This window comes from Oikopleura dioica, chromosome PAR, assembly GCF_907165135.1.
Source record: "Oikopleura dioica chromosome PAR, OKI2018_I68_1.0, whole genome shotgun sequence".
In the NCBI taxonomy this organism is placed as follows: domain Eukaryota; kingdom Metazoa; phylum Chordata; class Appendicularia; order Copelata; family Oikopleuridae; genus Oikopleura; species Oikopleura dioica.
The window spans coordinates 8,352,054-8,373,558 of NC_137293.1; the positions used below are offsets into that span (position 1 = coordinate 8,352,054).

The 21,505-nt window shown below is 41.8% G+C and overlaps 5 protein-coding genes and 1 long non-coding RNA gene across 6 annotated transcripts; 2 read left to right on the forward strand and 4 right to left on the reverse strand.

The window, feature by feature from the left end:
- Positions 1-467: 467 nt before the first annotated feature.
- LOC145701642 (uncharacterized) lies at positions 468-3,494 on the forward strand. The gene is made up of 8 exons (XM_081778856.1): positions 468-489; positions 677-793; positions 850-2,325; positions 2,369-2,588; positions 2,631-2,760; positions 2,802-2,884; positions 2,926-3,213; positions 3,299-3,494. The coding sequence occupies exons 1-8, from the start codon at positions 468-470 to the stop codon at positions 3,417-3,419; spliced, it is 2,457 nt and encodes an 818-aa protein (XP_081634982.1). The 3' UTR covers positions 3,420-3,494.
- A 2,243-nt stretch (positions 3,495-5,737) lies between these two features.
- On the forward strand, positions 5,738-10,470 carry LOC145701643 (uncharacterized). The gene is made up of 6 exons (XM_081778857.1): positions 5,738-5,833; positions 8,930-9,258; positions 9,304-9,488; positions 9,558-9,904; positions 9,947-10,194; positions 10,239-10,470. The coding sequence occupies exons 1-6, from the start codon at positions 5,738-5,740 to the stop codon at positions 10,468-10,470; spliced, it is 1,437 nt and encodes a 478-aa protein (XP_081634983.1).
- Positions 10,471-10,488: 18 nt separating this feature from the next.
- LOC145704877 (uncharacterized) lies at positions 10,489-10,900 on the reverse strand. Its single transcript, XR_014134512.1, has 2 exons — positions 10,691-10,900; positions 10,489-10,652 (listed from the first exon to the last, which is right to left on the reverse strand). It is a non-coding gene; the product is annotated as an uncharacterized LOC145704877 (long non-coding RNA).
- Positions 10,901-11,252: 352 nt separating this feature from the next.
- LOC145705044 (polyadenylate-binding protein 4-like) lies at positions 11,253-14,366 on the reverse strand. The gene is made up of 10 exons (XM_081782491.1): positions 14,067-14,366; positions 13,874-14,027; positions 13,656-13,831; positions 13,398-13,613; positions 13,259-13,350; positions 12,913-13,216; positions 12,734-12,868; positions 12,543-12,685; positions 12,245-12,493; positions 11,253-12,198 (listed from the first exon to the last, which is right to left on the reverse strand). Exons 1-9 carry the CDS (start codon positions 14,337-14,339, stop codon positions 12,388-12,390), a joined length of 1,599 nt encoding a protein of 532 aa, XP_081638617.1. The 5' UTR covers positions 14,340-14,366; the 3' UTR covers positions 11,253-12,198; positions 12,245-12,387.
- Positions 14,367-14,391: 25 nt separating this feature from the next.
- Positions 14,392-16,975, reverse strand: LOC145705042 (uncharacterized). Its single transcript, XM_081782490.1, has 6 exons — positions 16,763-16,975; positions 16,412-16,716; positions 15,788-16,364; positions 15,291-15,743; positions 15,109-15,237; positions 14,392-15,026 (listed from the first exon to the last, which is right to left on the reverse strand). The coding sequence occupies exons 1-6, from the start codon at positions 16,901-16,903 to the stop codon at positions 14,856-14,858; spliced, it is 1,776 nt and encodes a 591-aa protein (XP_081638616.1). The 5' UTR covers positions 16,904-16,975; the 3' UTR covers positions 14,392-14,855.
- Position 16,976: 1 nt separating this feature from the next.
- On the reverse strand, positions 16,977-20,215 carry LOC145701644 (threonylcarbamoyl-AMP synthase-like). Its single transcript, XM_081778858.1, has 4 exons — positions 20,211-20,215; positions 19,826-19,924; positions 19,536-19,631; positions 16,977-17,717 (listed from the first exon to the last, which is right to left on the reverse strand). The coding sequence occupies exons 1-4, from the start codon at positions 20,213-20,215 to the stop codon at positions 17,294-17,296; spliced, it is 624 nt and encodes a 207-aa protein (XP_081634984.1). The 3' UTR covers positions 16,977-17,293.
- Positions 20,216-21,505: the final 1,290 nt, after the last annotated feature.

Genomic DNA, 21,505 nt, shown 5'->3' on the forward strand with positions numbered 1-21,505 from the left:
TCCCACTTCAATTGTAAAAACGGAGGTTTTCCATGGTTACGGCAAACAAAAGGGCCTTCTGAATGTCTCGTCCATAATTGGGTCTGCGTTCACACTCAAACATGACATTTCTTCGAAAACGAGAGAAATAAGTTCAAAAGATGTCCGACGAAGAAGATTCAAGCAATAAATCGCCGAATCCTTTCGGCGTTGCAGCTCTGGCAGCGACGGCTTTTACAAAAGGAAGAAGAAAGCACAAACTTGCGAGCACAGTTTTTAAAGGAGCACTTGAAGATCTCAAGAATGATCCAGAGGTTGGTTGCTAAAGCTTAAATTTCCGATTTCAACAATTTTTGTAGAATATTTTTTGGAGCGGAAAGCAACATACTCTTTCTCGCGAAGTATCAAGAGTTGCAAAAACTCCTGAATTAGGCATCGGTCAATATTTTCTTCTGTAACTTCGCAGCAATAACAGACCCCTCCCTTAAATGCCTAGTCAAAAAACGAAGGGTTGAACTGTGATCTTTCAAATTTTGAGGCGTTCTTTGTTTGACTAATTGGTCAGTTAGACACTAAGGGTACTCGTATGAACTGAAGGAAATCAACCGCGTTTGTTCCGCAAATACTCATTTTTTCTGAAACAAAGAGCTTTGCCTTCCGATCAAATATTCACAAATTTTCTGACCGCGCTAAAAAGATCGACAGCTGCTTGAAATCTTCATCGAGGTGGACGATGAGTGGGACGAAGATGATGAGATCGACATTGAAAAAGTCTCCGAGCTCGTTGGAAAAGGAGCTTCCATCAACGCGCGGGGTAAGATTCCCACTTGTTAGAGAGCGAAACGCGAGACTTACTTTCTTTGTTGGTAGATATCTACGGACAAACGATTTTGCACGCGATCGCAAGAGAGTGGGATACTGACATTGCAAAATTTGTCATTCAACTCGGCGCCGATGTCAACGCGGTTGATCATTATGGACGGGCGCCGATACATTTGGCGGCGGCGCACGATTTTGTCGAAATGATTCATTTTCTTGCCTCTCAAGGAGCAGATGTCAACATGCCAGTTGTCCACAACCTCAAACTGTGCACTCAACTGGATCCAGAATGCGCTCCTCAGAACCAAACTCCGCTGCATATGGCCGCTGGAGCCGATGCTGCGGACGCTTGTGAAGCTCTCCTCGAACTTGGCGCTGACATCGAGGCACGTGACTATCACGACAGAACTCCTCTCTTTCTCGCGGCTGAGTTGGATAGATCTGTAAGCGCTCATGTCCTACTGGAGAAAAACGCTGATGCAACTACAAGAGATAAGTACGGAAATATTTGCCTAACCGTCATGGCATCCAAAATGCCGCAAGTAGCGTCGGAAGCGCTGAATCAATTGTGGACGTATAACAGAAGAAATCGCAATCAATACTTTTGGCTTGATAAACTCTTGCCTTCATCCGCTGAGCTTATTCGCGCTTCTAGAGCTAGAAACATCTTGGAAGTCATCGTGAACGAGAGAAAACTCGATCTTGTGACTCATAATATCATTCAAAAATTCATCGACATTCTTTGGGCAAAATACGGACAAATGGCGTTTTATAAAGAAGCACTTTTGACTTTTCTCTTCATCGGTCTTTGGACGACGATTGCTGTTTCAAAAGCTGCGGATGAAGCGTACATCTACGAAGATGATGAGTGGTGGAGATGGCTTCTCCTGGTTCTAGCGATTGTCACCACTGGGCTTGTTATTGGCATTGAAATACGCGAGTACAAGATTGGAAAATACAAGCTGCAAGAGTACAAGTCGTGGAGAATCGTCCAAGTCGAGGAGGACGCAAAATACTCTCATCCGATGAGAAAGCACGAGTCAAAGTTCATCGAGTCCGAGAAAGAAAGTTTGGAGGCTGAGAAAATGTATTACTTCAGCAGTGGATGGAATTATTACGACTGGTTCTGTAACTTTCTTTTGCTCCTCGCGCTCAGCATTCATAGCGCAGCTGTGGGACTCTTCAATGCTCGAGAGATCGTTCCGATTGAAAATAATGATCCGGGTGTGACAATTTTGGAAGATAGCACTGCTTGCTTTGGCAGATTAAATGTTGAAGACTGTGAGTTGGTTTCGTCGATTAATCGCGTGCACTACTCGCTTTTTGCTTTTACAATGGTTGTGCTTTATGCGCGAGCTTTTAAATTGATGAGAGTGACGCTGTTCATGGGCCCATTTATTGTCATTATCCAGAAAATGATGTGGGATTTGTTGAAGTTTTGTGCGATGTGGTTGGTTCTGTATGGAGGCTACGCGATTGCGTTTTATCTCGTCTGGGGGCACTCTAATCAAGAAGATGAAATTCTAAGTAAAAATCAGTCTTCTGATCATTGGATTAATAAAAAATTAAGGTGATACCGACGAAATGCTGTTCATGATCTACCGATTGATTCTTGTCGACGAATGGCCCTACGATGCCATGATGGAGACCAACAAACCAATGACTTACATTCTTGTCGGAAGCTACCTGATGTTTTGCGCCATTCTCCTGTTGAATCTCTTCATCGCGCTGCTTTCTGATACTTTCCAGCGTATTTATGACAATGCCCATTCCAATGCAGTTATGCAAAGGCAACTCTTCGTCTGTCTTGCAATTTAACTCTCGGTTTCTAGGGCAATCTATTTGAAAGAACACCTTCACGAATTCAATGATGAGGAGAAAATTGAGCTGAGTAGATACTTCGAGACCAAATGCTCTCCTCTTCGGGAAGACTGGGATGATGATTCCCCGGAAACAGAACAGGTGAGCCAGTGATGTTGTTCAGTTGTTGAGGCCGATTTCAGACACAATTGAAGAAGATAACTCACCAGATTCATGCAAAACTGACGAAACTTGAGGAGTTTATTGAAGAACAAGCTGAAGAACTGTAAGATTCGTTTCCGGAATTGAGATTGAACCTTTTTTTAGTGAAAAACGAGAAGGCCGAGCTGGTCCAACAAACATGCCGCGTGGTCGAGGCGCTGTATCGCAGCTGGACGTCGAGGGCCTGAAACAAAGCATCAACAGACAAATGAAAGAGTTCACGCGAAAACAAGACGAAGCTCTGGAGAGGTTGGAAAATTTCGAAAGTTCCATGCGCGCTCGATTGGAAAAAATCGACAAGCGCCAAAAAATCAGAATTGAAAAAGGCCCAAAGTCAGAACTCAAATCAACCTTTCTTCCGCCAATGATACCAACTCAACAAACAGTTCAAACGTAAATCGCTTGCTTGAAAGTTTTTTGCATGCTTTTCCACTTTTCTTCTAAGTAAAATGTTTCTATGGACAAACGTCTTTTTTAGAATCAGCCAAGTTGAGAAGATCCAGCCAAAAGTGGATACCTGGAACGTTTTGCCATCAGTTGACAATCCAACATTTGCCACTCCTTCTTCCACTGAAAACAAGGAAGAGTCCGAAGCCTAACATTATCCCTGCTTAATTCATCTGCTGAAAGAGTGCGTTGCTTATTTTTACCTGCATTAATATATTTATTACACATAAAAACATAGCGAAGCTCATTTTAATCAATTGATTGCAGGGCAAAGAAAATGCAGCGCACAAGTAGTATCCTACTTGCTAGGTTTTGGAAAGTAGAGAAAGGCGCGTTCTTTCGCGCGCAAGAATTTACGACTAAAGAAATAAAAATATATCTGTGCTCCTGATGCAACCAAGACGAGTGTAATTGAAACCCAACTCGCCAGGGAAAAGTTAATGTCCGCGTCGTCTCTTGCAAGAATCGACCTAAACGTTTCATGCTTGCTTCAAGTTTATGAGCAAACCGGTAGAGAGGGTTATTGACGTAGTAGATGGGAAAGAATATGAATTTGACGGCGTACATCACAGGAATTATTCGAGGTGGGCTGAATTGATATAAAAACACAATGTACCAGTTATTCATAAAAGTCAGGTGAAGAATCCACAATATAAGAGCGAGTATTGAGTAGCCAGAAGATGCAACTGGGATAGGAAACCATTGAATAAGAGTCATAGCAATGCCAAGAAGAGTGACGATGATTCCATTAGTAACAAGCCTGTTGAGCTAAAAACGAAACTGAAAAAGAATGACCGAAAACTTGCTCACATTTTCCTTGAGCTGAGGAATCGGGTATGTCTTTGGATATCTGCTGACGTTCCATTTCAATTTGAGCATCATTAAAATAGGAAGGACAGGCGACAAAACTTGAAGATAACCAAGACAATCCATCGTCCGTGATTTCAGCTGATGAATGTTCTCTTCGCATGTGGTGTTACCTGCGCAATTGATGACATGGCTGTGAAAACCATGATTGAGCCAAGGCACCATCCAACCCAGAAAGGTGTAGTTGCGGAAGAAACCAAGGAAATCCCAAATTGTCATTACAATGTTGATCGGGTGAAAAATGTAAGGAAGACATTCGCGCCATGTTGGGGCTTGAGATATTTCGGTTGTCTCTTTTTCACCTTCGATTTTGTTTCGAGCGAGTATTCTGCCGAAAAAAGAAGTTCGGAACATGCAGAAGTCGTCAGGAAGATCTTTGGGAATCGGTTGAGATGGAAAAAGGCAGAGGGTCCGGATGGTTATCAATATAGAAATGAACGCCAAAATGAAAATATACGAATCAAGGGGGTAGCCCGACTGGTAGGCAATTTTTCCATACCAAAAAGGAGCACCTTAATCCATTCATGCAAAAATTGATGAGCCGTGAGGCATTCACCTGAGGCAACAACCAGTGCCGACAAAAATAAGACCACATACGACGAGTTCTCCTTGAAAATCGGACCAACCATTGTGTTCAACGGAATCCACATGATTACCCCTGTCGAGCTAAGCATTGTTCCAACGAAGAATAAATACGGATTTGTTTGATATAAACTTATGCAAAAGAGACCAGCGGTCATTAGAATTCCCATGATAAGGCGGAGGTAGGCAGCGCCGATTTTCAGATACAGAAAACCAAGAATAAATGTTCCACCGTTGATTGAAATCAGCATTGAACTCTTGAAGGGCAATTCATTATCTCTAAAAATTCTTTTCTTACGTATATTTCACCAAAAACGGCCTTTGCTTCTTCGCAGTAAGCTCCTTGAAGAATATCCTCTTCGCTGCAAGTCTCATTCATAAATAACTTCTGCTCTTCAAAAATGAACTGGATCATTGGAAAACCTCGAGTTATCAGAGGAAACAAAAATATTTCTATGGCACCTAAGGCGAGCGAAATATAATTGTAAAAACTCATATTTTTGTATTTTGAGGTAACTAAATCTGAAATGATTCTCGGTTATAAAAGGCGTTAATGATGAATTAAGGTCATCGAGTTTTATTACTTTTGAGCTTTCGAGAAGGCTTACTACCAGAATAATGTAACCTAAATAGGTAAATGTCTCTTGAAAAAATTTCTTCGTGATTTTATGATTCGTTTCTCGTATGAACTATCGAGTAACTTGCCCTAGATTAAATTTTTATCTGTCTATTTCTGAGGAAACTTCAAGACTCAGCGAGAACGCCCAACAAAATGATGAAATAAGGACTCAAAAATATTCTCAGTCAATGAGCTCTTCTTTTCTGAAGCTTTCGCTTGAGCAGCTTTTCTTATGTTGCAGGGTTTATTTAAAAATTTGGTTATTTATTAGACATAAAAAAAAGCTGGGTTCGTTCTAGTGAGCTCGCAAAGACAATCGGAGTAATTATAAATTCATGAGAAAATTGGGCAATGGAAGTGGTCAGAAATGAATTCATTTTCGAAAATTTCATAAAAATAACGATGGGAGGTGTTTTGCAGAGAAACAAGAAATCCAAGTTTTTAGAGCATACATGCCAGTCTCATGAGAGATCAGTCAATTGCTGCGCTATTGATAAGGTAAAGCCCAAAAGAACAAAGCCCCTTTCTTTTTTTTTATTAAAGGGTAGGTAAATAATCCTCAGAGAAATCTGCTCTTTGCTTTTCGTCGTGTATATTCTCCTCGATTTCGAATTCGTCTACGTATCTTTCGATATAGACCGAGAGAACTCTATCACAGTCTTTTTGAGCTTTAGCATAGTCAAATACATAGATATCCTTCGTACGCGTCTCCATCAGAACTAAAGCAATTTGTCAGATCAATTTTGATTTTAACAATACTTTTCATGCAATCGAGTTGGAATTTTTGGAGGTCGCGGATCGTTAAAGCCCAAGAAAGAGTAAAAAGAAAGCTCAAGCTTTGTATCAACATCATTTTTGAGCATCGTCAAGAAAGCCTCATCTTTATACTCAAGCCATTTTTAATTATTGAGAGTCTCAAGACATTCCAATAATTATTCACACTGCTGGTTCTTACAACTTGTAAGAGTCATTAAGAGTCTAACAGCCAGTACACGTGAAGTTCACGCGACGCGAACCACTTATACTTATTACTTTTAGAAAAGTATATGATTTATTTATCCAAAAATTAACAGGCTTTTTCTATCCAAAAGGACTCAAATAATCTTTGGCATAGTCTGGCGCTTCTTCTTCAACATCATGTTTTGCGTTTTTGAAATCGTCTTTGAATGTTTCGATGTAGATATTTAGTACTTTATCGCAGTTTCTCTCAGCTTTGAAATAGTCGAATCTGTACATATTCGTAGTAAGCTTTTTCATCTGAACTGAAAAATTTTTTTATTCTAAATTTCAATCTTTCTTCCGTACTTTTCATGCAATCAAGACGAAATTTTTGAATATCTTCGATGGAAAAAGAAATCGCGGAGGTAAGAAAAAGACTAAGGATCTTTGCTAGCTTCATTATTGAACAAAAAAGTGATAATTGAGATGATCTTCTTTTAGAAAGGGCATCATCTTTATACTCTGCTAAATTCAAATTATTCATAGAATCAAATTATTACTATTCGTGATTAATAACATCCTATTGCTGAGCATCCTTAGAATCTAATATTCATGAAGCAAACCGTGGCGAATTCTTCGATCTTTGCCGCAAGTATTTTTCTCAGAAACTAATTTTTCTCAATTTTGATTGCTTTTATTCAAAGCCGTTGCACTAAATATTTCTACAGAGGGACCTCAATTTAAGCTCACCACCAGAAAGTCCACCGAATTTGAGGCCCATAACGTCCGGGTCTCCTTATGATCTGACCATGATTACAGGGAGTTACAGGCGTCGTAAGGTACTCCATGTCCAAAATGGACATTTTGGCCGATGGAGGTTAACAATCATTCAAAAACTTTTCGTCGAGCTTTATTCTAACCAAATGGACTCAAATAGTCTTGTACATAGTCCGGCGCTTCTTCTTCAAGATTATGTTCAGCATTTTTGAAGTCCTCTTTGTATCTATCGATGTAAATAGCTATTACTTTGTCGCAGTTTTTTTGGGCTTTGAAATAATCGAATCTGTAGAAAGTTTTTGTACGCATTTCCATCTGAACTTAAAAAAATATTTTAACATTCTTATTTTTTTAACACAAGATTTCATAAAATAAAAAATGTAGCGTTCTTACTTTTTATACAATCGAGCTGGAATTTTTGAAGTTCCTCAATAAAAAAACCGATTGCGAAAACAAAAAGAACGCTTAGACTTTTAAATATTTTCATTTTCGTAGTAATACTGAATTGATTGTTATTGAAGAAACGCTTTTCTTTTATACTCGAAAATTTGAATTATTCACTCGATCAAGTTAATATCATTTCTTATAAAAAATGTTTGCACACGTTCAGGTTGTTCCAAGCCGCCTTTCGCGGTTTAATATTAATAATGCGAGACGGAGCTTATGTTCTAGTATCCACCCTTTCTTCAGGGTTCAAGATAATAGCTGCTTATTTTATCCAGGATCCAGCCATCGCTTTCAAACCAGAGTTGCAAATTTGCTGAGCTGAGTGAGCTGAGCTGGCTGAGTGAGCTGAGCAGTCGCTCAGCTCAGCTCACTGATTTTCGAAAACGAATTTATCTGCTCAGTTCAGCTCAGCTCAGACAATAATCACTCAGCTCAGCTCATCTCAATTATTCTCGAACATGATCTGTTCAGCTCAGCTCAGCTCAGACAAGTATCATTCAGCTCAGCTCAGCTCAATAATTCTAACACAATTTCACTACTAAAAAACAGTAAAAACAGCTCAACTCAGTTCACTCAGCTCAGCTCAGCTCAAATTAGGGTCTGCTCAGCTCAGCTCAGCTCAACGACCTTAAAAGAAGGTCTGCTCAGCTCAGCTCAGCTCAATGACCTCTGAAAATGGCCAGCTCAGCTCAGCTCAGCTCAGTGTGCTCCGAAATAGGTCAGCTCAGCTCAGAGAATTTCTCACACAGGGCAGCTCAGCTCAGCTTAACGAAAATAAAGCCAAATTCGCAACTCTTTTTCAAACCACTTTTAATTTATTGTTTATTCGTTGTAACAGCTTTTTTATCCAAAAAGAGGACTCAAGTAATCCTCTGCATAGTCTGGCGCTTCTTCTTCAAGATCATGATCTCCCTTTTCGAAATCGTCCTTATATTTATCGATATACGCAGTAAGAACTTTGTCACAGTCTCCTTGCGCTTTAAAATAGTCGAATCTGGCAATATCCCATTCCGTACGGCTCTCCATCAAAACTGAATAATTACTGTTTCGGAATTCTGCAATTATAAATACTTCTCATGCAATCTAGTTGGAATTTCTGAAGATCGGCAATCGAAAAACCCCAAGCAAGAGTAAAAAGAGAGCAAAGATTCTTTAGCAACATTATTTTTGCGAAGAAAAAAGATAGAACACACCATCTTTATACTAGTCTCAATCTTAATAATTCACAACGTCAAATTATCATCCAGGAATTTGTGTTACTAGCAACGGGAAGCAAGATTGACTTGTTATTAAAATTTCTGTACAAGAGCCGGGGAATGACGTTCCTCTGATGACCTGAATCTCTCAATCCATGAACTTTCCAATATGGCATTGTGGATTTAGGTCATTGGCAGACAGTAATATTAATACTGTATTTAACTATAAAAATAGACTGGTGAACTTATCTTGACTGGATCCGATGACCTGAAAGCAATCGTTTGGTCTGTTTCTACCGGAGAACCGAAGAGGATTTTGGAAGGCCACAAAGGATACATTTGCTGCTGCGATTTCTGGTTCAACAAAAAGAAGCAGGAAACCCAAGCAGTGACTGCCTCCGCTGATCGGACGATCAAAATATGGCGAATCGCGGATGGAGTTTGCCAGCTTTCAATCGAGCATCATTCTCATGTAATGACGAAAATTACAATAAACAACGATTTGATTTTCTCTTCTTCTTATGATAAAACTGTAGCGATGGCGAATCTGCGAACTGGCTCTCTGTAAGTCTACGTTAAAAATCATAAATACTATTTATTATTTTTTAGCATACGAAAATTTGAAGGACACCAGCACTCGGTCACGTGCTTCAATCTTCTATTTGACGATCCAGCAGAAACGGCGGAGAAGAACTTCTTGACAACTGAGACTTGTGGTGATTCTCGGGATTTTCTTATAACTGGATCGTCCGATTGGACTGCGAGAATTTGGGCCATCAAAAGTGGAGGAAAGGGTCAATGATAGTAATGCATAATTATAAGGTAGAGATGAAATGAAGAGATGAAACATTGACCCTTGAAAGTTTATCTTCGCACATTCCAAGGTCACACCGGGCCAGTAATTTGCATGGCGCTCGATGTCGCCAGTCGTTCTCTCTTCACCGGCTCTTCTGATCACAGCATCAAGAAATGGGACATTTCTAGCGGCGAATTTATCCAGTCAATGAAGGGTCATTCTTCTTCTATCACTCAAATCGCTCTCAAGAATAAAATTCTCTTGTCCACCAGTGCGGATTGGAGCGTTCGAGTTTGGTCCGCTGATTATGGAGATTTCATCAAAACGTTTGAAAATGGCCATGAACACATGGTCAGCACGATGAAGATTTCTGATGGAGTTGTTGTCACTGGAGACGGAAATGGAGTCATAAAGGTACTAGAGAATAAAAAAATCCTAGAATTAAAACAACATTAGGTATTTGATCCACGAGTTCTTCACGCAAAAGCTACTCTTCTTGGACATAAATATGCAATCAACTGTCTTTACACTTTCCCTGGGGGCATCATCATCTCGGGCAGTTACGATTCTTCCGTTCGAATTTGGAACATCAAAACTGTGCTTGAAAAATTAGACCCTGTCGAAGCCGAAGATCCAAAACTGGCCTACGATGATGACGAGGAATATTTCGATGGAAGCAGAAAAAATTCGCTCAGAACACCAAGGTAACAGACATCTTCGTGAATTTATAATTGAGTATTCTATTTAGCCCTCAATTTGATGATACCTACGACACAGACGAAGACGAATTCCTCCGCGTTCAAAACGAAAAAGAACAGATTCGCCGACGAAGTCAAGTTGACGATATGCTTCAATCGTCTGTCCGTCAAATTGTTGAATACAATCTCATCGACGAAATCACTGATACCGTTCTCAATCAAATCAAAAAGAAAGACTCGACGAAAAAGAAAGTTGAAGTCCTTCCTGAGCTACTTGAATAAATTGAATAGTCGAAAACATGAAAATGATTGTTTTTATTTTTTTGTACAAAAGCGTGGTAAAAAAACAAAGCGGCGCAAGTTTAAGATTTTCAAATTTCAGTGCTAGCGACTGCTTGAAGCTCAACTTCTTCGACTTCGACGGGAGCTTCTTCCGCGCTCGATTCTGGGTCAGTTTCCTTAGACTGTCACAATTTATGAAAGTGACGTGATTCTTGAGTACCTTTTTCTTCGCTTGGTATTTCTTTATCGATTCAAGAACAATTCCCAAGAAGATGAGAGTAAAGACAAAACCCCAAAGAATGAAGAAACCAATGGCGTCATTAGGGATTTCTTCTGTAGCTGCGTCAACTTGCTCGACCGTCTGATATTTTGCTTTAGAAAAATGATCACATTACTTACATTTTCTTAGCTAAAATTCAAAAAACAAATCCTGAACTCGTTCGTCCATGCTTCCTGCTTGAAAATCTAACTCATTGACGCTCTACAAGTAAATAGACACATCAGGATTCTAGAGAACCGCACACGATTCTTTGTTTAAAATTCTGATTTAGTTATTTTATGATTTATATTTTTCTTTGATAATTGTAACTAGACAATATCGACACCGACGAAGGATATCAAAGATCAATTTCGCGAGGGACGAGTAGAACTCGCAGTAAGCTAGTAGAACATGCATAAGCTGGTATTTTGATTCCTGCTTGAGAATATTAGCTTATTATAGCCTGCAAATAAATAGACAGACCAGGATTCAAGAAATACACTCCCAGAATCGATGATTGAGATTTTCTATTTGATAATTTTATGATTTTTATTATTTTTGATAATTTGAACTGGGCGACATCGATGCCGACGTAGGATGCCCAACTCGTTTTTGTAAAGCCGTAATGGTGATCAGAGCGATATTCAATCGGTAGCACTAGAGTTGATGGCGTCAGGGACAAGTATTGGACACACAGAATTGGCCTAGATTTTCGGTTGAGGTTTCGCGCCCTCGGGGTGGGCAACCCTCTCTCCAGCGGCCGAAAATGAGAGGCAAAGAGCCGCTTTTTCCGACGCAGATAAGCTGGGGTGAGCGGCCTACTCGCGACGGCGCCATGTGCAGAAATAAATAAATAAGAAACACCTGGTAATGGAAGCTGCTTTCGCTTTTGCCTAACCGAATTTCGGCAAGCTGAGCTGAGCGTCCGAACCAGGATAGCGATAAATTACAGATGAAGATGAGAATGGTTATTTTTTCATTTTTTGGTGCACCGAGAAAGTCGCGAAGTCTGACACTGGGCAGAGAGCGAGAGGGACAGAATACTAGCGTTGGACATTTTACCTATATAAATTTATATCGTAAAAGGTCACGATTTTTATGAAATTTTGCTTTTTTCTGAAGGGTATTTAAAAATGAATGTCTAGAATGCGGGTGGCCGACGATGGTACCACGCTTGTGTTGGGGAGAAAGGTGCCAGAGGGGAAAAGAGAAGGAGCACGAAGAGGTTACAGTTCATGTCCCAAATAATAAAAATTGAATCTCACTCTTCCGGTAATCGGAAGAGAATGGATCGTAACCTAGCTGGCTTAACGAATAGGCTCCTGCTGGTGGTGCTTGAGGACCAAGACGGCTTCGTCCACCTTGGACTTGAGCAGCTCTCTGTTGTCCAGCATGTGCAACAGCTCAGAGTTGTCGATTTCCAGCAACATACCGGTAATCTTGCCAGCGAGGTCAGTAGCAGCCATGCTCTATATTGAGGATCGAGTATTTAAATAATCAAAAGCCCGTTTTTACCTGAATAAGAGGGAAAAGTCGTTCACCGAGCATCTGTTTCTGCTCTTGTGGGTTGGCGTTCGCCAGCATCGACGAAGTAAGGGTCTCTGGTCCCTGGTCACCGGCGGGCTGGTTCTGGTGGGGCATCTGAGGGGGCATTTGGATCACCTCGTTGGGGATCTGCACGTTTCGAACACTTGGAGTGAGTCGGAACTGAGGACCACCCTGCTGAGCAACTCGTCCTCGGACCATGCCTGGCATCTGGACTCGCTGCAGAAAAAGATGGTTAGAAAAACAATTGGCGGTAAAAATTTTTCACCTGGTTTGGTGGGGCCCATCTTGGGGTAGCTCGGACCATGGGAGTTCCCTGGGGAACATCTGGACGGGCTGGCCCTGCATGGTGGGGAGGATGTATCGTGGGGGCTGGAAGTTCTGGTTGACAACCTGGTTGCCCATGAAAGCCTTGAAGAAAGGGCAGAATTTGCAACGAACGTGGTCTTTTTATATTACCTGCATGCGGATTCCAGTAGAGACACGCTGCATGTACTGTTGCTGCAAGTGGGCTTTTCTATCCTCCTTTCGCTGCGCAAGTCCAACGTACAGTGGCTTGCCACCGAAAATTCGTCCGTTCATCTCAGTCACAGCCTAAAAATGACACTAAGAACATGTTCACTAGAAATTGCTTCTACCTTGGTGGCTTCTTCCGGGGAAGAGAAGCAAACGAAGCCGAATCCCTTGGATCGACCCTTCTTGGCAGCTGGTTTCTCGGGGGCAGGAGCGTCGCCGGCGGCTTCGGCATCTTCAGCGGCACCTTCGGTCTTTTCGCCTTCAGCGGGAGCTTCGGTCTTGGAGGTACCAATCTCGGCCTTTTCGTTTTCATCTGTGATAACCTTGGCCGAAGTGATGGTTCCAAACTGCTTGAATGCCTCTCGGAGACCTTCATCATCAATCGAGTCGTCCAAGTTCTTGACGTAGAGGTTGACTCCCTGGTATCTAAAAAGAGGTGAAGATGAGAAAATGGAAGCTGATTGGTACCTCTGAATTCGTTCTTGTTTAATTTTTTCGTATTTAGCCTTCAATTCGCTGGATCGTTCTGCCTTCTTTTGTGCTCGTCCGCAGTACAATTTCTTTTGAAGCGGTCATTACCCACATTTTAACGCGATAAAACACTCACCTTTCCATTGATTTCCTTATCGTGCATCATCTCGACAGCAGCCTCGGCCTGGTCGTGCTCCTTGAAGGAAACGAAACCGTGGCACTTGCTCTTGCCGGTCGCCTCGTCAACGATCACCTTGTGGCTGATGACCTCGCCGAAAGTCTCGAAGTTCTTGAGGAGCTCATCGTTGTCCCACTCCTCGGGCATGTTCTTGATGAACAAGTTGGTGAAGTGCTAAGATGTTAGGTTGAGTGTGGTGGTGGAATACGGTTCTACCTTGGCAGCATCGCCGAACTCGCGCATGCGGTCATTTCGGCTCTTGAATCGAGCGACAAAGACCTTCTTGTCTTCCATCAACATGCCGTTAACCTTTTCAATAGCTCGCTGGGCGCTCTCGTCACTTTCGAAGTGGACAAAACCAAAGCCCTTGGATCCATTGGCATCGCAGACAACTAAGTGTCTGTAACGCAAGAGACTACTGTTACGCTACGAACCTTTGCAAGAAAGAATGTTTCCAAAGGAAGAGAAGGTGTCATAGAGAGCCTTGTTGTCGATGCTTCGGTCAAGGTTCTTGATGAAGACGTTGCCCTGGCCCGATCGTCGGAGGGAGGGATCACGCTGGCTCCACATGATTCGGATTGGTTTTCCCTGAGATTATTTCTCGATGATTTCAACGTTGTAACTTACGATTTCTCGACCTCCGACTTTGATGACGTCAAAGTTCATGGTGTCAAGAGCGCGCTCAGCATCAGCTGGCTGCTGGAAATTGACGTATGCGTATCCGAGGGATCGTCGAGTGACCATGTCTCGGCAGACGCGGATGGAAAGGACAGGTCCAGCCGCTTGGAACTTGTCGTAAAGCATCGCCTCGGTGACATCGGGGTGGAGGTCACCGACGTAGAGAGAGGCCATGGCCAAAGTGGGAATGCCACTGGTAGGACCACCCTGCATAGCTGCCATTGCCGATTCGAGTAATTAAACCTGTCTGAAAGAATTGTTTCAAGTTTCGAAGTGAACAATTTATTTTAATCGCAATAATAAAAATTATTTCAGATTGATGTTATAAGGTTTTTAAGAGACTTTTCAACGAAAAGTCACAATTGATTCTTTAATTTTGTCTCATAGACTGGCAGTCTGGTAGACAGAAGAGTGACCAAGGCCCTATTTCTGGGCACATTTTTTTTTTGAATTTTCACTGAAATGGGGCTTGAAATTTTTAACCTTGAATAACGATAAAATTGTAACGGATAGTAGAATGTTTAGTCGTTGATATAGAGAGATATAGAACTATCTCTCTTTCTGTAAATTGGGAAGGCGGATAAAGCACGAAATGGCACCAATAAATAGAAAATAAGAAGCAGTGGCGCGATTATTCAAATTATCAAGAAACTTTTCTTTTGAGCAAAACTTGAAAACTTTGAGTTGAAAACGGATCAACAAAAAGAGAAAAATAAGAAAATCGCGCGTTAGAAATCGCTAGCGATTGTTGGAGTTAAGTTTGCGGTCAAGAGCATAGTAGTTGGTCCCGTTCTGGAGCTTGACATTTAGGTTTGGATTCAGCAAGCCCATTGTCGAGCTGTGGAGCAGGGGTTGGAGCGTTTGATTCATGTTTGACATCATAGGTTGGGACATACGAAGCTGGTGCATCTGAACAACATCTCTTTTTAGCAAAAATGTAGCTTTTTCGAATGAAAAACACAAGTGCTCTAGAGAAATCGAGTACACATACCGGAGGGCGGAGCAGTTGTGAACTTTGATCTAGAGAACTGTGTAGAACGGATGCTCGATGGAGCTCGTGAGGATTCGGCGCTAGAATCGCCGCGCCACTCTGGTGCAAGGTGAATGCTTGAGGAAATTGCTAAAAAATGTGTTGTTTGCTAAGAAAACTGTTGATTCCCAGGGGCGACTTACCGTACTATGCGACATGGGAACAATTCTCATTGGCGCCTGACGCGGTTGTGGAATCGGCGAGAGCTGACGCAGTGAATGATGATCAGCCGCACCGAGTCGACCGGTGGGAGGCGTCACTTGTCCCCTTGAGTAACTAATTGGCAGGTCGAGAGAGGAGTGCGGAGTAGGCTTGGTGGACTGGCGCTGGTGTCCTACAGAGGAAGGCCGCGAGGAGGAAGCTACGGGACTTGGCTCTGGGCGCGTAGGCGTGCGCCTTGCCTCGGGTGTCCCCCCTACACGTGATGGAGCGATTTCGGGAAGAGTCTTTATGATCGAGCCACCAGCTGGTCGTGAAGCGACGGTATTAGGTAAAATGACGGCGGTGCCTTTTGGCGCGATAGGCGGCCCACCACCTCCGCCCCCGAGAATGTCGTTCATCATGAAGGGCGTCGAAGGATTGCTCCGTCTTAGCGGCTGAATAAAGCGCTCACGAGAAAGAAGGTAGAAAGATGGTTTACCTGTGTAACTGGCAGGGTAACGATAGTACAGCTTTGGGCGACCGGGGGCGACTGAATTACCGACGTTGGCGCTCCTTTCGAGCTGGAGCAAGTGACTGGCACCGGAATTGCAAGAGGCGTTGCGGATTTGATGATGACAGAAGGAAGAGTTGAATTTTCAGATTTATCGGATTTGTGCGAAAGTCGACGGCCATTCTGCTGAATGATGATCGCACCAGTTGGAGGCTCTGTCTTGACAATGGTTGACAGCTGAACTGGCTCCGTCTTGGCTTCGACCTTTTCTTCCTTGACTTCGTCTTTTGACCGCGCTCGGTCGACGTTCAGCTGTTTCCGTAATCGTGACACAGCCTTCTTCACCTTCTGAGTGGACTTGTTCGGGCTGCGCTGAAATCTCTTGGGGAGTTTTCGATCGCGCTTGGGACGGATCGTGGGAACTTTGGCCTCGATGACCTCTTTGATGACGATTTCACTTTTTCTTTTACGACCTGGCTTTGAACTGGAGGAATCAGGTTTCTCCTCGCCGATGCGGATCACTGTTCCTCCGGGGAGTTTTATCCGCGTTTCGTCGTTTGCCAGACTGAAAAGTATAAAGCTGAAAAAGATGCAGAAAAGTTATAATCTTACGGTTCGAAATTGCTCCTGATTGAAGGAATTTCGACAACTGGCAAGTCGTTCGCGGCAGTATCTTCTTGAGGAAGAGGGACAGGGACTTTTGGCTTCATCCGCGTCTTTTCGATCTTCTTGAGAATGTCATCAGCGAGTTTGCGTTGAGCGATGGTCGCCATGCCAAACGGCTCGGTCGAAGCTGGCACGGTGCGGCGGACGCGACGAAGCCAAGCAGTCGAGGTGTCGCATCCGCGCACTTGCTGCTCGACTTTGCGCAGATCGCTGTTGGAACAAGCGCGGCGAACTTCAGCACAATGCCTCGGCTGAAAAAACATAATAGCAAAAACAGACAAGTTTGAAGGATAATACCTCTGAGATTTTGAAGGTCTTCTTCAAGGATTCAACCAATTGTTGAGCATTCGGACTGAGCGGATCACTCACACGGAGGGCATCAATGGCCGCTGCGTAAGCTTTCAACTGAAGCGCCCGCAGTGCCAAGGAACCCTCCATCGACACGACAATTTTTTACAGACACAATGAGAATCGCCCGATTTCTAAAATAAAAACCATCAAAATTCATGACTGAAGTCACAAAAGTCTAAATAGAAGTGAAGCCTTCTGCAGCAAGGGAGGCAACAGTCGGTTCAAAAGCACAGCCCTTTCTTCTGATGAGGTAACTTTTTGCATCGAAATCGAGTTCTACTAAACGGTCAAAACATGACTAAAATAAAGTTGAAATCAAGGAAGAGAACCACTTTTGACTTGTGAAAATAATCAACTTGAGGCGCGAAAATCTTAGAAAATTACTTTCTTAGTTAAAAAATATACGAAAATACATGAGATTATGTTCAATTGTCAGCAGTAAAACTTCTCGTAATTGAACAATTTCTACTTCTAGCTTTAATTGTTACGCAAAGCCGTGAAGCGAACAATGACTCCCTCGACAATCACTGTCAAAATATGCGCTGGAGTCACTCCTACACATAAAAATGGTTTGCTTTGTTCATGTTTGCTCGAGTCTTGGTTCGACCGTTTTCCTACTACAGTTGAGCCCGCGCGCGACATGCTCGTTGGAATGCCGAGCTCTGTTTCGACAATGGCGTCGAGCAGGGGATGGAGATCGGCAAAATCATTACGAGTGAGGGCCGATTTCGCCCCTGACTTATTGGCCGAGGTCAAACAGAGTGGCTCGCGGCGAGAGAGCAGTCGCGAAATCGTGTTGTCAGGAATGCGGATGCCAATCGTAGAGCAATCTGGATTGACATGAGCTGGAATAAGATGGCTTCGCGGGACCACAAGAGTTACTGCTCCAGGAAGTAGGCGACTGATAAGGGTCTTAGCCAAAGTGGAACTGATAACTTACTGAAAACTAAATTATCACGTGGTAAATAGCATAATGCATAAAAGAGCAAACACAGTAACTTACAATTGCGTATCTTTCTGATACCTATATGAATATATATGCTGAACAATATGAAGGCTAGACATCTGTGCCTTATTATTGCCCATCTAAACGCATATAAGAATAAGTAAAAAGGGCAATTGTGAACAAGTAAATGAGAACACCGGATAAGTTTCGAAAAATGTTTTCAGGCCAAAAATCACTTTTTAACTGTTAGTGCCATCTTCACCGCCGTCTCAAACCGAGTCGAACGGTATATGTCTGGCCTCGGAATCCTGTAAACAGGAACAGGGACAGGAACAGGGATTTTAGTTTTTGGCCCATTTGCAAAACAGGAAACAGGACAGGATAAAATACACAGGAACAGGTCCTGTTTTACAGGTTTCACAGGTTTTGCAGGCCTGTAAACTCAAATTTCAGGGTTTTAATTTTTCCTTGAAGAATCAAAATGAAGAATTTTTTCTCGTTATAATCATGTCTATAGACAGTTTCAACTATAAAAGGTTCTTTATAACATATTTGAAAGAAATTCCAAGAAAATTTTTACGAAAAATACCTTATCTTCCGAATTTCTCGCCTGTTTTCCTGCAATTTTTTACAGGCCTGTTTCAATTTTACAGGGCTGTCCCTGTAAACAGGCGTGTTTTCATGTATTTCCTGTATTTCCTGTTAACAGGCCTGTTTACAGGTTTATTTTGGTCTCGAAATGCAAGACAGGAAACAGGACAGGGTCCAAAAACAGGAAACAGGACCTGTTTCAGGTTTTTAGACAGGTCAGAATTCCGAGGCCAGGTATATGTATCGCTTGAAAATTCTAGAGTTTCGTGTACTTCCGGTCGAATTTACGAAATTGTAGTATTCCACTGCCGTTTTTGATAAAGAAATGGTACTATTGCATATAGCATATCAAAATGACCGCTAGGACGTGAGGAGTGCAGGGTCTCAAAAAATAAGTACTTTTGCAAAGAAAAGTACCTACTAATAATTATTTTGTGATTTTTAGCACTAAAAATATCAATTATTGTTTTTTCGGGCAGAAAGCATGATGGATAATCAAGTTATATCTCTTATAAATAAATCTACAAAGAAAACTACATTTAAATCGAAAATTTCTTGAAATTTGATATTTTTAGTGCTAAAAATCACAAAATAATTATTTTTAGGTACTTTTCTTTGCAAAAGTACTTATTTTTGAGACCCCTGCACTCCTCACGTCCTAGCGGTCATTTTGATATGCTATATGCCATAGTACCATTTCTGTATCAAAAACGGCAGTGGAATACTAGAATTTCGTAAATTTGACCGGAAATACACGAAACTCTAGAATTTTCAAGCGATACATATACCGTTCGACTCGGTTTGAGACGGCGGTGAAGATGGCACTAACAGTTAAAAAGTGATTTTTTGGCCTGAAAATATTTTTCGAAAATCATCACCGGATTGCTTGAAATATTCATCACGTGATTAATTATTCAAGCGCTAGTGAGATATTGCATTCCGCGATTATCATAGTTCTACAAAATAAGACCCGACTATTCTTCATTTAAAATTCACATTAGTAAGTGTGCGCCTGGCAAAGGGTGTTTCGCCAAGTTCCGTGTTTATTTCGAACACAAGCACCTTTCGTCAACTGGAGTACAAAACCAAAAGAAAGAAATGTGTGGATTACGAAAGGTCGAATGCGTATTTCGGCGCGATAAGCTCGAGCAGCTTCAGTATAAATATTTGCCAAGGCCGTGCCTGAGTAGCTCTTTAAATCTGTCCAAATTCGGGAGGTAGTGAAGAACTTGGGCAATCGTGGAGAAACAAACCGCGACGGGTTTTGCCTCGCTACGACCTTTTTCAGGCTCAATTTATAATTATAAGTACATTACGTATGTATCGATAATTTGGGTTCATAACTTTTAAAACCCATAAATTTTGAACTGTCGTCAATTTTGTTCTTGATTGACTAACGACCATCTTCCTAGAGAGGATCAATAAAAGCCAAAAAGAAACATTTTCCTTTAGAAAAAAATTGAGCCAAGTTTCCTTTGATGTCATAAATGCGGCGATAGCCAATTTCGCTGGAGATTGAGGTGGCGATTCCGTAGAGCGTATCAGTTGGAAAAGCAATCACTCCATCCTCGCTGAAATTGGCTCCAAAAGTGTTAATACAACATGATTTCAATATGCAAAAATATATAAAAGAGGATTGTACTGACACAGTAGTCTGAGGCTCAGACTCTGAGCGATATCCAAATACAGAAAGGTCCATTCAAGGACAATCGATCGAATCATTATTGAAGTGGATTTTGACTCATTATCTTTGTATGCCCAATTTCCAGATAAATAATATTGTTTCTACGAATTGAAGTTATTCGATAGCCGAAAAATTCAATTCAAATGCGAAAATATAACCAAAGCTAAAATTACGTCATTTCGAAATAATTTTACTTTTTGTCTAGCCGCCAAAATTACGATTTCTGCGGCTAAAGTATTCTTACTCGTTCTATAATAATAAATCTCTATTTGAGTGGCTAGTTCTAGCGCGAAAAAGGGTGAAAACGAGGGTTAAAACTCGATCCTCTTAGTTTTTCGCTATTTTCCGGCCAATTCCTTAACATTTTCTTCGCTTTTTCCAAGTTGGCTGTAGCAGAGACCATTTTTCTTGTTTTATCTTTTCTCGATTTTGTTTCTAAAGCATTGAATTCTTGAAAAAAAAAAGAAGGAAAGCAACGAAACGAGAGAACTGGCAGCGCGCGATGAGTCATAAAAGCGCGCGAGTCAGAATTGAAAATTGCGTGGGCGTTTTCAATTTTGTTTTATTACTTTGGCTTCGGGTACCTTTTGCAGGGTCGAAATAGCCTCGGGCAAATTATAGCGACATTACACGATCTTAGTAGAAAAAATAACGCTAATTAATTTTAATTATTAAATACGATCACCTACAAACAAGATCTTAGGTACTAAGTAACTCATTATCATTACTAAGTACAGCAGTTTTTTATTCTATAATTTTTATGATCTAGTAGGTTTTTATGACCCTTCTCGGCGAGGGTACCCTTATCAATATTTGAGCCCCCTTCATGAATTGCTAAAACTTGTCTCAATATTAAATTGCTTGAGTTGAAATCTACTCAAATCTCAATTGAATTTTTAACAAAGCAAAAGTTACTTTCAATTACTCGATTACTAATTGACGCGAAATTACTCTCAATTTAGGAGGAAATTTTATATTTGCTGACATTATCTCCCTGTTTCAAATTTCGACCCGTTCCAGAACTGACCAGCAGAGTAGCAAAACCTCCTCAGAGTTTGGTCAAAACTCTTCGTGTCGATCGGGAGGTCTGTTTTCTGAGTGATCGCGAAAACAGCTGCTCTTCGAAATTTGCCTTGGGCCTGGACCATTTCAGCCATTGTTTGAAGAATAAATGCGTCTTCCTTTCGCTCACTAGAAGTTTGAATAAATTCTGAAGCCCCTTTTAACCCAAACTGACCAGAAAGCAATCGAATGCGGAAAAGCAACGAGCGCGCTTCCATCTACCATCGTGGTCGCTACGTCGTCGATGCTCTGTAAACCGAGCGCGCTCATGAGATCGCGCTTTCGCCCGATCGGCGGCTCCTTGTTTTCAAGAAACCGGATGATCGACTTTCTTCTCCTGTCAATTTCAGCGTCCGATTCGGCCGGACCAGCGAAGATGCCGGCACTGTTGCTGCCAACTAAACGA

Excerpts from the sequence above, each read along its gene's own strand:
- LOC145705042 (XM_081782490.1), bottom strand. The coding sequence starts at position 16,903 with ATGGAGGGTTCCTTGGCACTGCGGGCGCTTCAGTTGAAAGCTTACGCA. Across the intron at positions 16,365-16,411 it reads ATCAGGAGCAATTTCGAACC|TCTGGCAAACGACGAAACGC; the intron begins GTAAGATTATAA and ends TATACTTTTCAG. Across the intron at positions 15,744-15,787 it reads TTACCCTGCCAGTTACACAG|CCGCTAAGACGGAGCAATCC; the intron begins GTAAACCATCTT and ends CGCTTTATTCAG.
- LOC145701643 (XM_081778857.1), top strand. The coding sequence starts at position 5,738 with ATGGGAGGTGTTTTGCAGAGAAACAAGAAATCCAAGTTTTTAGAGCAT. Across the intron at positions 5,834-8,929 it reads ATTGCTGCGCTATTGATAAG|ACTGGTGAACTTATCTTGAC; the intron begins GTAAAGCCCAAA and ends CTATAAAAATAG. Across the intron at positions 9,905-9,946 it reads ACGGAAATGGAGTCATAAAG|GTATTTGATCCACGAGTTCT; the intron begins GTACTAGAGAAT and ends AAACAACATTAG.
- LOC145701642 (XM_081778856.1), top strand. The coding sequence starts at position 468 with ATGCCTAGTCAAAAAACGAAGG. Across the intron at positions 2,885-2,925 it reads GAAGAACAAGCTGAAGAACT|TGAAAAACGAGAAGGCCGAG; the intron begins GTAAGATTCGTT and ends ACCTTTTTTTAG. Across the intron at positions 3,214-3,298 it reads ACTCAACAAACAGTTCAAAC|AATCAGCCAAGTTGAGAAGA; the intron begins GTAAATCGCTTG and ends CGTCTTTTTTAG.
- LOC145705044 (XM_081782491.1), bottom strand. The coding sequence starts at position 14,339 with ATGGCAGCTATGCAGGGTGGTCCTACCAGTGGCATTCCCACTTTGGCC. Across the intron at positions 12,869-12,912 it reads CCCCGGAAGAAGCCACCAAG|GCTGTGACTGAGATGAACGG; the intron begins GTAGAAGCAATT and ends TGTCATTTTTAG. Across the intron at positions 12,494-12,542 it reads GATGGGCCCCACCAAACCAG|CGAGTCCAGATGCCAGGCAT; the intron begins GTGAAAAATTTT and ends CTTTTTCTGCAG.
- LOC145701644 (XM_081778858.1), bottom strand. Across the intron at positions 19,632-19,825 it reads CGCATTTATGACATCAAAGG|TCGTAGCGAGGCAAAACCCG; the intron begins AAACTTGGCTCA and ends GCCTGAAAAAGG. Across the intron at positions 17,718-19,535 it reads AGATTTAAAGAGCTACTCAG|TCGCCTACTTCCTGGAGCAG; the intron begins GCACGGCCTTGG and ends GACCCTTATCAG.